Raw genomic sequence first — 12,364 nt, 5'->3', positions numbered from 1 at the left:
ATGCTCTATGCTAAGCCACATGCTTCCTCCTTCCGTCTGCTTCTTTTCTACCAATGTTTACAATCATCATACTTTAGGCCATTAAAATAGTGAACTGCTGGGCTCCATTGGTCTACATGTTAGGCTACAAATTCACTGACCGCCATATGGAATATAGAATAAAGCCTCATGGTAAATATAAGACAGGCAAAATAAATTCCCCAAAGAGCCGTAGTCCTCTTGGTATATTCAGGACTAGAATTTGTCAGGTAAAAGGAAAATTTACTTATGAGTCTTAAAAAGGGCACCTGTATTGATGAAGCATTTTCTTCTAAGATGAAGCATGTGAATGCTCAGAGATGCTCTCTTGACCACCCTTACCTGGCTGACTCCTGGAATAGCCAACCTGCTGCAGGCTGTCTTGAAAAGAGAGCACAGGATTATGTGCTGTTGAACTTCTTCAAGATCTTTTTTTTTTATATGTATATATATTCAGTCTGTCTCTCTTACTACAAAATAAGCTCCTTACTCCAAATTTCACACAGTGTATTAGTTGATGCAATGTGAAATTATGACTGGCATCAAGGGTCTGGGAAAGCCCAAGGGAGACCAGAGAACAACAACTGGGTCTGAGGGTGTATAAACAAAACGTATATTTGGTTTTGAAAGGCATGAGATCAAGGGGTTCCTTTCTAAGAAAGCACTGCAGGGCAGCCACAGCTGATACCCAGAGAATCCTGGGTCACTGGAACCCAAGAGAGGTCAGTACTGGAACAAGTGTTGACAGAGGCTAGACTGCCCTCGGGGCCAAAATTCCTCCCAAAGGAACCAGGCTGGCCTCCAAAAAAATCAATGCCAGATCCAGACTTTGGAACTGACGAAATAATCACACGAGAACAAATACCATCTATGGAGTGCTTGCTTTGTATTGGGCACTGGGCTTTGCTGTTCAAATGCATAACCTGTATGAAGTCAAGCTACCTCATGATCCAGTCCTGACCTGGACATGCCATCAGAGAAACAAAAGCCTGGCAACCACATAGCAACTGAAAATAATTTTAATTCTCCTTTTGCTCTCTCTTGAAAAGAGAGCATAGGATTATGTGCTGTTAAACTTCTTCAAGATCTTTTTTTAAATATGTATATATATATTCAGTCTGTCTCTCTTACTACGAAATAAGCTCCTTACTCCAAATTTCAAGTTCTGTCTTTAAAATAGGATAGAAATGCCTCCCTCTTTCCCCTTTACTCCCTTCCTTCCCTCTCTGTTGTTCTTTTCTCTTCCGTAAGAACTCCTCTACCCTTTGCGGTGTAGATTCTCCCAGCCTGGGATTCTCCACCCTTCCCTCTCACAACATTGACATTGCTAACTTGGTCAGGATACTTCTCAGGGAACCATCAGACAAAAACAGGAAGGGAACAATCAAATGGTGTAGACAGGAAGAGGACATGCATACAGATGTTCAAGCATGTTTCCATTACTTCATGTATTTTCACAATGACCCTTAGAGAGAGAGACTTCCATTAAACATGTGAAAAGATATGGTGAAGAGGAATAATAATTGGGATATAATTCCAAGATGCCGTGACCTCAAAGCCCACACTACTAATCCAGGGCCAAGAAAAGTCTACAGGTAACTGAGGCTCATTGTGACGTTCATAGACTTTAAAAAGGATCTGAATTATCTTGTTCCCTTCTAAGATAGTTAAGGTTTCCCTCTTGGATTCTGTTTTACTCTTCCTAGATTTAAAAAGCAATGACAACTTTGTGTTCAACCAGAGACATGAAAAATCATGCACTATTCGCGTAATATGAATTGAATTGCATTCTGCTGTCATGTATAACTAATTAGAATAAATAAAATTTTAAAAATTAATTTTGAAAAAAAGGCAATGACAAAACCATCGTAGGAGAGACAAGGGTTTATGAACTGGCTTTTTATAAGATAGACTTCTACAACTGCTGTACCTGCTATAGCTGGTAATCTGTTTTCCGCCAATTAACTGAGCAACAAATAGAGTGCAGTTGGAGAGAAGATTATTGTAGTTTAGATATGAGGTATCCCCCTGAAAGTTGATGATTATATTATGAGAGTTATAACTTAACCCATGGATTAATCCACTTGATAGATTAATGATTTCAAAGAATTACTATACTGAGTAGTAAGTATGGGTATGGCTGGGAAAGACAGGTCACTGAGGCATGCCTGCCTTTGGAGTTTAAAATGTCTCTGGTGTCTTTCTCTCTCTCCCTCTCTGCTTCCTGGCTGTCATGACCTGAGCAGCTTTCTTGTGTCACACCCTTCCACCATGATGATCTGCCTTACCTCCAGCCTAGAGCAATGGAGTGAGCGAACCACGGATTGAACCTCTGAAACCATAAATGTTTCTTCCTCACAGTTGTTCTTGTCAGGTATTTTGGTCACAGACCAAAAGCTGACAAACACAGAGATTATTTCTACATCCCATTTGCTTGTGAAAATCAAACATTCAGTATAACACGAGACCCTCTAATCCAGGGCCAAGAAAAGTCTACAGGCAACTGAGGTTCAATGTGAGGTTCATTCAAATTTTATTGGCTATCACAAAAAAATTAATATAGTAATAAGTGATTTAGAATACTGGGAGAGTCTTACTCCTATATTTTATAAAACAAAGGAATCAGCAAGGGGACTCATAAGCTCTTATGAATCATCTACTTGGGAAGAAATGGAAGAAAATAAGTCACATAAAGGAAAATCATTAGTAAGTTTTTAAAATCCCCAAGAGTTTATCTAATTTACCAAGAAATTGGTTTAGAGCATTTGGGGGTTTTTGTTGGTTTGTCAGGCTGGGAATTGAACCCAAGGCCTTGTGCATGCTAAAACATACTCAACCATCTAAACTATAATTCTTGTCCTGGAACATTTTGTTCTTCTATAAGAAATAATTTAAAGATTGGAAAGCAGAAATTAAAAAGTAACTACATCTGGGGACAGAAATATGCTATTAGTAGGCTTCTTTGGCATCGAGGCTGAAACTGCTCATATTTAATGATTAATTATGATGAGGAAGAGTGAAACCTCCAGGTTTACAGGTAACACGAAGTACTAAAGAACAAGGAGGATCACCATGGTGGAGGTGGGCAGAAAAAAGCAGTAAGAGATGTGTAAGGATGATTAAAGCAGAGGATGAACTACATGAGATACATATTTAGAAGAAATAGTCTAAAATTAACATAATTATATCTGCTTTAAAAACTTTAGAGCAAGGTTTCACCAATAGATTGATGAAAATACTACAATATAGTACATGAGTTAAAAGCTGCAAGCTAAGGAAAGAGACTTAAAAGACTGTACAAAGACATCTGTCGTGTGAAAGGGAGACCAAGGAGAGCTGCCTTTTCTGTTCTTCTTTCCCATTATCATTGCCTCTTCCTGAAGAGAAAGAGAGATAGAGAATGTGGGTGTGTAAGTGTTGTGTTTTTCTGTGAGTGCATATTGTGTGTGTGTATGTGTGTATTTGCATAACAACCTTATTTTGACCTATATCCCCAAAGACACATAGGGTTGTTTCTTTCTGTTGAAGACTGTTCAAATTTTGTTCCCTTTTGTTTCTTTGGGTTTTTACCTATTATTAGTGACTTTTGATAATTTAGAAAATTACTTTGGATTCAGTATGAATGATAAATTATAGGCAATTAATTAAGTGCCCAAGACAGGATGCAAGGACACTGGGAAATTGCTATAGACTTTACAGGAGGTGACAAGAGCAATAGATATGAATGACTTTCAAAAATATGTAGGCAGTTGGATCACAAGGATATGGTAATTCATGGGAAGCAGTTGAAGAGGGTAGAAGTGAATGTGAGATAGGATTTCTGTTTATACACTCAAGTGATGATATCTATTGATATTGATATAGAAAAATAATGAGAGGGACCCATGTTTATATAGAAAAAGTTAAAATTTCATTTGGAGTATATTAAGTTTGAGATGGCTGTTATACTTCCAAGTGGAGATGTCTAAGGAGCATTAGAATAAGTAGTGTGTCATTTGAAAGAAAGTTCTGAGGTAAAGGATAAATTTAGATATGGTTTCATGTGAATGATATTTGAATTTACGTAGCAAAAGCAATCATCTAGGGAGAGAGAACAAAATGGAAAAACAGAAGAGGAATTGTTCTGAGTAACTTTAACAAATTATGTTTGAGTGGAAGAGGAAGAGACATTGATGAAGATTGAGAAGAAGAGAAAGGTGGGTAGGAAGAAAACCAGGAGAGTAAGGTGTAAGATGCTAGTGGTGGGGCTAGGGGTCTATGTGGGTGGTAAAGCACATGCTCAACATGTGTGAAGCCCTAGGTTTGAGTGTGGCACTGAGAAAAAAAAATTAAAAGCCAATGACAAAGTATATTCCAAAAAGGAGAAAGTAGTCAATGATACCAAATGTTGTTAGGGAATCAAATGAGATAAAAACTCAGAAGTATCCATTCTTTTTAACAACATGGAAGTTATTGATGGTCTCCCTAAGCACCATTTCAATGGAAATCTAAAGGCTGAAGCCAGTCTGCAGTGAGTTGAATGGAATTTAAGACTGGAGATAGTAAATCCAGACAAGTCTTAAAAGAAGTTTGACTATGAAAAGAAGAAATGGAGATGAAGATGGTGTTATTTTTTTTAATGCGGAAAATGTACATTTATTTAAATGATGATGGAAAAAACTTATTAGGAAGGAAGAGGTTAAAGGTTAAGTAAGAAGAAAGGGAATGGTTGGTACTAAAATATTCCAAGGAGATAGAGACTGGATGGAAAATACAGGTACAGCCTTTGTATAGGAGATAGATATCTGTTATAGCTGCAAGAAAGGAGGAAAAGAGATGTGTTAAGGTGTCTGTAGAGTGGCAGTTTTAGTTAGACTAGTTCCTGTCGGGTGGCTTCCATTAAGTTTGAGAAGGTGTCCTTACAGGTCATCTGCTGAGAATAGGGGTTGGATGGAAGCATAAGAGACTGGAGAAAACAAAGAAGATTTAAAATAGACATTGAAAAGAGTGAGAAAGTTACCTAATTAGAGACAGACATATTTAGATGGCTGGGCAATGATCTTTGCAGTTGCTGTTGAATTTATAGTAGATCCATTTGCCTGTTGTTTGAATACTGCTGAATAAGGTCTCAGTTATTGGAGGAGACATGAGGAAGGCCGAGTGGGATTTATAAATGGATGGATGTCCTATGAAGGTTTAAGAAACTGGTAAGGGAGTTACTGCAGAGATGGACTATGGAATCTGAGCTGTTCATGGATGAAACAAAGACTGTTACAGTAAAAGCATACATGGGCCAAAGTACATGGTCATGAGGAGAACAACCAAGAATTGTTAAATAATGGAATCATAAGGGAAGGCACAGTGGTCAGAGAGTTTGGAAGTGGACTGTTGGGTATGATGGAAAGTAAGGACTGGTGTGTGACTCTGGAGTTAGAGAGGTGCTGAAGATCAGTGATATTTAGGAGGTCAAGGAACAGAGAAGCCAGACATCCTCCAATGCCCTAATTTGATCAAGATGTTCTTGTATAAAACCTTCTAAATGTTTTACCTTTTTTCCTTTCTTATTGAACCCATTTTTTTCCAGATGTGAAATGCCTATGAAAACTTAAACAAATCAACCATTTATGGTAACTTTGAAATAATACGTAAATATTTATTGTGTTTGAAGAATTAAAAACTTGGAACCTAATGGATTAATTCATTAATCCATCTGAAGTTGATATTTATGTATAATGTGAGATTACCATTTTTATTTTATTCTATTAGTATAATCAATATTTCTTGGCTTATTTATTGGATAGTTACTAAGTCCTTAAATAGCCCTTGAATTCTTTCCTTCCTCATTATCCTTATCCTTTATTAAATCCTTATTACATTTAGCAAGGTAATGCATTACCTTTCAGTATCTTCACTCTATAATTCATAGTCTATAAGTTTCTGTAAAAGTTATTTTTCTAGAACATAAATATGACCATATCACTTTCATGATTAAAGTACTTAAATCACTTCTTTTTATTACTAGAGAATAAAAGCCAAAGTCCTACATATGGCATATTTGAAACACTTTATAATATTTCTGTTTATTATATTTCTTTACTTTTTATGTCATCTGCATTTTCTGGTATCACCCATATGTGTACTCAACTGCTACTATATAGAAAATATATTATCCAGATTAATCTTTTTTTTATTTTTTATCAGAACTATTGATAAGAATCATAGTTGCTAGATTTTAAAATTGTAATTGGCATTTATTTGGCATCTTCTATGTGCTCTAGAGTACCATATGACCTTAAAAGTTTAAGCATTTATAATCTCAGGGACAAAAAGCATTAACTCACATATTTGTTAGAAAGGGAATGACAATGGGCATCAGAGTAAACTCCTAAGAGTTCTGAGAAAGAAGAAATGGCATTTTTGTTGGATGGAGGAAATCTGTGATGGCTTTGTGGAAATGTTGACTGATTCCATTTTGAAAGATGGATATAATTAACAAAGAGAAGGGTTGGGTGGGCACTTTAGAGAGAGGAATGGCATTTAAAAAAAAGGCAAGTTAAATGGGGAAGTATGACCTTGCAGTGCATGACTGGTGACTGAGCAGGACAAAGATGAATGGCTGGAAAAGCAAACTGAGGCTTGAGTCTGCAAATTCTCCAAGGAGTTTATTTATTTATTTATTTTAGTATTCCCTTTCTGTTAAGCCCATCTAACAGTCCTGTCATAATACGACAGGTTAATAAATTAGGCTCTAGATTTTTGGCATTGGGAGTCACTGACAGTCCGTATTAGGGGATTGATATAATTAGACAATGACATGATTAGATGGACTGGAATTCAGAGAGATTAAGTCCAAGAGGATGCAGTAAGAGTCTAGGTGTGATATGATTGGTTAATTTGAGAGGTGGAAAAGCCAGAAAGAATGCCAGAGAAGTTTCAGAAGCAGAACCCATTCTAGTAATGCCCAAAGAAATGATCTAGCTCAGCTCTGAAAAAAAAAATTAAAGGGTAAGAATTCCATGGTGAATTCTACATCTGATTATAAAGCATCATGTTATATTTGCATTTGCCTATATGGAATTTCTTATGTTCTTTTTGGTGGCTTTTAAAAATACCTTATTGTTTAAAATTATTTTTATAAATTAATGTTATGACTTTAGATTAATGGTTTTATTCTTGTTTCTTCTCTTCCTCCTCTGTTACCTATGATAGCTGCTACTGGATATGGTTGGGTCCCCTGATCAGGAACTCCAGGAAGCTGCAGCAGGTTGTATATCCAACATCCGCAGGTTGGCTCTTGCTACAGAAAAGGCAAGGTACTCTTGAAATCTGCAGTGCTTCTTGCCATGACAAGCTACCAAGTTTTATATAACCCAGGACATGTCATTCCCATGGCCAGAAAGCCTAAATTGGGAAACACTGATGAGCAAAATCTTGGAAACAGTCTAAAAGAAAACATACATATTAGAAGTTCAAATGATACTTTTTATCTGAAAATTGCATGGGTATTTTTTTTTAATGTTTCAGGGATATGCCATGTAATAAAATGTAAAGCCAACAAATTTGTGATGATTTTCCAAGAACTTGGAATATGTGTAAATAGTATTTATGTAAACAGTCTATATATAGAGAGAGACACACACATACATTTCAATGATGCTTTTGTATTTGTGGAGATTTTAATAAAGAATATGGCTTTCCCAGGGTGCAGTTTCCTAGTCGCTCATGAGTGTCTTTAGCGTTCCCTTTCTGTTAAACCTATCTAACAGTCTTGTCATAATAGCTTTGTCTGTTTGATCACTTGCAACCCACGGGAGAGTTCTGAGGAGATGTGCTGATTTCACAAATGGTTATTAAATGGAATTTAGAGTTAAGCAGCTGGACTTAGAGAGATCATCCTGAGGTCATCCCAGATTTCTCCTGAATTACTATCAAACATCTGAAAAGATAATGTATAATCGTCACCATATCAGATAATTCAAATTACAAGAACATAGGCAATGAGTTCGTCTTTATTCTTCAACTTACAGAGCATAAACAATTATGTTTTATTTCCCTCACAGGGTTTCACCAACACTTTTATTGAAAGAAATTAATTTATGCTGATGGGAGGATAATATTATTACACATAAAATTGCTTTGCATTTCTGAACTTGTTTTCAGCACACGAAGTACTTTTTAGAAAGTGGCTACAAAGGATTAATAGCATTTTATCAGGTTAAGAAACATTAGAATCCACTTAAAACCATCACATATGTAACCTCAGTGTGCTGAAATGTTTGGGAACTGACTGTCCTGAGCACCTAATAGCCAGAAAAATAGCTTTGTATGCATCAGCTCGGCAAGCTGACAATCTTAGTTAATGCTTTAAAGAGCAGGCAAGGCAGTTTTATAGAAAAATATTAGGTACTGTATATGTTTGTCATAATTTGGAGAAGATCATAAAATTAATTGAATTCAATGTAAATAATTTGTACAAAATGAAAAGCCTGTACAGGATGAGAATTATACCAGTGAAAGATGCTACAATAAAAAGATAAAGCACTTCTGAGAATTTTAAGGTTTCATAAAACAACCATTCATCTCCACTGCTTTTTAAAGGAGGTTTGGAAAGAAGACAATACGAACAAGGAAATGATATTAATGCTAAGAATAAAATTTTAAATATAAAGTGAATCTGTTATCTTCCAACAATAAATATTTCTGTTAAAGCCACCATTTAGCTGTGTTGTACAACCTAAAAAAATTCATCTTGAAACCATGGATTATGATAGCTACAAGAAATGAATGAACATGCTATGATTATATGATTATTAAAGGAAGCTTCTACCATTGACTTCAGAGTTTAAAACACCCTTAAATTACTGGTTCCTGAAAGTGAAAGGAAACAACAGGAAAAACACAGCAAACAAGAAAAACAACCCTGTGGACATTATAGGGGAAGCATTGATATGTTTTACATTCTGCTGGATAGAAGAAAACTTGGGCTTTCTGTTTTCATGGTTAGTAAATGCATACAATAAATGCCACAGTGCTATTTTAAAAGCAACTAACCACTTGGAAACAGAACATTAACATGATGATTATTTTGTCTTTCGAAGGAAGAATTTTTAAAAAATTCCTAAACACCCAAAAGTAGTATCTTTAGAGTAGATAAATGAGAAGATTAATTTAAAGCTCATCTGTGGCTTATTTTTGTGAAATGGAAAACTCCGAGCTTACTAGAAAATACCAAAGCCAGTGAAAACACCTATAGCTTTCGGAGAATATAGATATGGATGATCACACCATTGTTGGGCCATTACATGCTGTGAAAAAGTATTCACTATTTTTCTTCATTAGTTTATGTGTGAGGTTTTTCTTTATATTTATCTTGTGCTATATAAGGCCAAGGACCTTAATTCTTTATAAGTTTTCAGTGACAAGTTTCTTTTTTATGCTTCATTTTTCCCCTTAGGGAAAACAATATATTCTCTTGGTAATAGATGGCTATTTCAGTTTGAAAGGAGGAAGGATTTTAAGGTGGAAGGAATTTTAAATAGACCCTCCAATAGATCTCCCAATCTCTTTAGTTGTGAGAGGTTTTTTTTGTTGTTGTTGTTGTTGTTATTGTTTTTGTTTTTTTCAAGAAATCCTTGCGCCATGATCCTTGTACCATTCACAGTAAGCTGTGTGTTTGCTGCTATCAGGATACCTTGCACTGAAAAACAACAAACATTTGTTTGTTTTAAAAACTTTTTCTAGATTTTTAAGTGAATGGAAAGTTAGTTTTGTTAAGGCTTGGCTTTGTGGATCCTGTTGTTTTGAACTTTGATTTTACATCTCTAAGGCCTTCACATGAAACCGATTCCATGTGATTCAAAATATTTGGAAAATTGATTTCCATGTAGGAACCTGAGAAGCTCAGTTGTTGATACACAGACAACCAAGAGTGATGACTAAATCCTTTCATTTTCCTGTACGTAATGGGATTAGGTTTACAAGGTAAAACTTAACAGTGCAATTAATTTAAGATGTTTAATTTCATTTCATGAAGATTTGGGAATGGAATGGACTATGTCCATTCCTGTGATTCAGTGTAAATATTAATAAAACCCACTTATTTAAAATTCTCACTCCTTTAAATGCATTAAATGCCCAAATAACCAATGGTCCACATGTCCTTACATGTAAAATGTGAAAATCTCCTCCTAAATGAGAATGGAACAGAAAGGGAACCAAATTTTATATGATACTACTCTATGCAGGCACAATGTTAGGTACTTTTTTTTAAGAGAGAGAGAGAAGAGAGAGAGAGACAATGAATCTTTTTTTGTAGATGGACACAACACAATGCCTTTATTTTTATGTGGTGCTGAGAATCGAACCCAGGTCGAGCCCATGCTGAGCGCTCTACCGCTGAGCCACAATCCCAGCTCATGTTAGATACTTTTTGATCTTACTTTAAAATGCAGGAGAACTGATGAAATAGATACCTTCATATCTTACTAGGGTAAGGACAATTTGGTAGTGCATACCAGAAGTTTTATAACTTTGTGTGTTTTTGGGGTTATGTTCAAAAAGTTATCTGTAATGGAGTTCCCTACCTCCCTGGTTGTCTTCAATGTGTCCTCTAAAGGCCCCATGTGTTAGAAGTGTGGTCCCCAGCTTGGCATTATTGGGAAGTGGTGGAAACTTTAAGTGTGGGGGCAGGAAGTCAAGAATGATCTTTGGGTCACTAGGAGTGTGTCCTCAAAGGGGATTATGAGACTGTGATCTTTTCCTTCTCCTTCATTTCCTGGCCATGAGGTGAGTATTTTGTTCTGCCAGGTGGCCTGCCATGATGTACTGCCTTGCCACAGGTCCAAAGCAATGGGACCAATCGAGTATGCACTGAGAATTCCTAAACTGTGAGCCAAAGTAAATCTTTTAGCTAGTCCCCCAAAACCAAAGGCTGAATGTTCTCTGATATGTTGATGCTAACACACAATAAGGTAGCGGGAGGGAAGAGTAGAAGTTCATTAAATTAGACAAAGGGGGGGGGGGAAGGAAAAGGAAGGGGATGGAAATAGGAAAGACAGTAGAATGAATCTGACATAACTTTCCTTTCCTATGCTCATGTATGAATACACCACCAGTGGAACTCCACATCATGTTCAACCACAAGAATGGGATCCTAATTAGGATTTTATACTCCATGTGTGTATAATATGTCAAAATACACTGTGCTGTCATGTCTATCTAAAAAGAACAAAGAATAAAACTTTTATTTTGTAGTTTTATTTTCTCAGTTACTTTTTAGAGTAGTAAAGGCTGACACATGCATATAATTTTATAACAGTAGGAATGATAGGAAAACTCAGGTTAATTTAATTATGGTTCAACCACATAATGAAAACATGTTGTGGAATAAGAGTTAATGGCAGAGAGCATTTCAGAATATATTATTAAACTACAAAACAAGTTCCAAAGCAGTCTATGTAATATGAGTGCATTTTTAAAATACATGTATTTAGCAAGGTAGTCGCAATGAGATGACGTTTTTGCTGCTATTTTCTAATCTAGTGATATGAATTATTTTTAAAAAATAAAAACAAAACACTTCCAATTAATTTTTATATTTTTGCCATTTAGAAACATCTAAGTCAGACATTCTTCCTAACACTAGCTTTAAAAGAGAGAGCATCAGTTTACAAACAGGCTGTACAACACATACATGATATAAATGAGATTTTTAAAATATGAGAAAAGTAACTTCAACATAAAAATACCATAAGGATGTTCTTAATCTATAATATATGCATTTTAAATAGTTTTAAATTACAACTAATGGTATAGTATAAATTACAAATAATGGTATGGTATTATTGAGACATCCCTAAGTGGAGCTTGTATAAATTCTGACCATTTCCTTATTTGGTATTTGTCAGTTAAGCAGCTTAATTCTACTCTAAAAGCATAGAAATCACATGAATGAAATAACTCAAAGGATCATTGATAAGTTGCTTTATAGAATAGTGTTGTTTTGAGAAGAATAGTTCATACCCCTTAATTATTTACTCCATTATGTACTTACTAAGGCTCTTTATACATTTTTCCTTAGTAAATCTACTAGGAGTACACTCTCAAACAGAAGTAAATTTAGTAGAATCTCACAGACCTTAGTAATCCTTTAAAAGTCATGTTTTTCTCCTCTGTGCTATTTTTTATGCTTGAGTTGTTACATTAATTTCATTTCATTCCAATATTTGTTTTCTCCATTATAATCTCTATGTCTCCAGTTTATACTCCTGTTTTCTCTGACAACTGGTTATTACATTTTCTGGCTCTTAAACTATTTTATGCTTCAATTTCTGTAAATGCAAGATGTAAAGTTGATATTTCAATATGT

At 35.4% G+C, this 12,364-nt stretch overlaps 1 protein-coding gene across 1 annotated transcript in view; it reads left to right on the top strand.

Moving 5' to 3' along the window:
* The window catches only part of Odad2 (outer dynein arm docking complex subunit 2), a 164,664-nt gene extending 157,344 nt beyond the window's left edge, over window positions 1-7,320 (top strand). The window contains exon 19 of the mRNA XM_026410610.2: window positions 7,207-7,320. Within this exon, the coding sequence (XP_026266395.2) occupies window positions 7,207-7,320 (114 nt within the window). The remainder of the gene's footprint in view (window positions 1-7,206) is intronic.
* Window positions 7,321-12,364: the final 5,044 nt, after the last annotated feature.

The sequence above is a fragment of the Urocitellus parryii genome, chromosome 9 (genome assembly GCF_045843805.1).
Source record: "Urocitellus parryii isolate mUroPar1 chromosome 9, mUroPar1.hap1, whole genome shotgun sequence".
Taxonomy (NCBI): Eukaryota; Metazoa; Chordata; class Mammalia; order Rodentia; family Sciuridae; genus Urocitellus; species Urocitellus parryii.
Note: the sequence above shows the minus strand (reverse complement) of the source record. Positions and strands in the feature narration are given on the sequence as shown.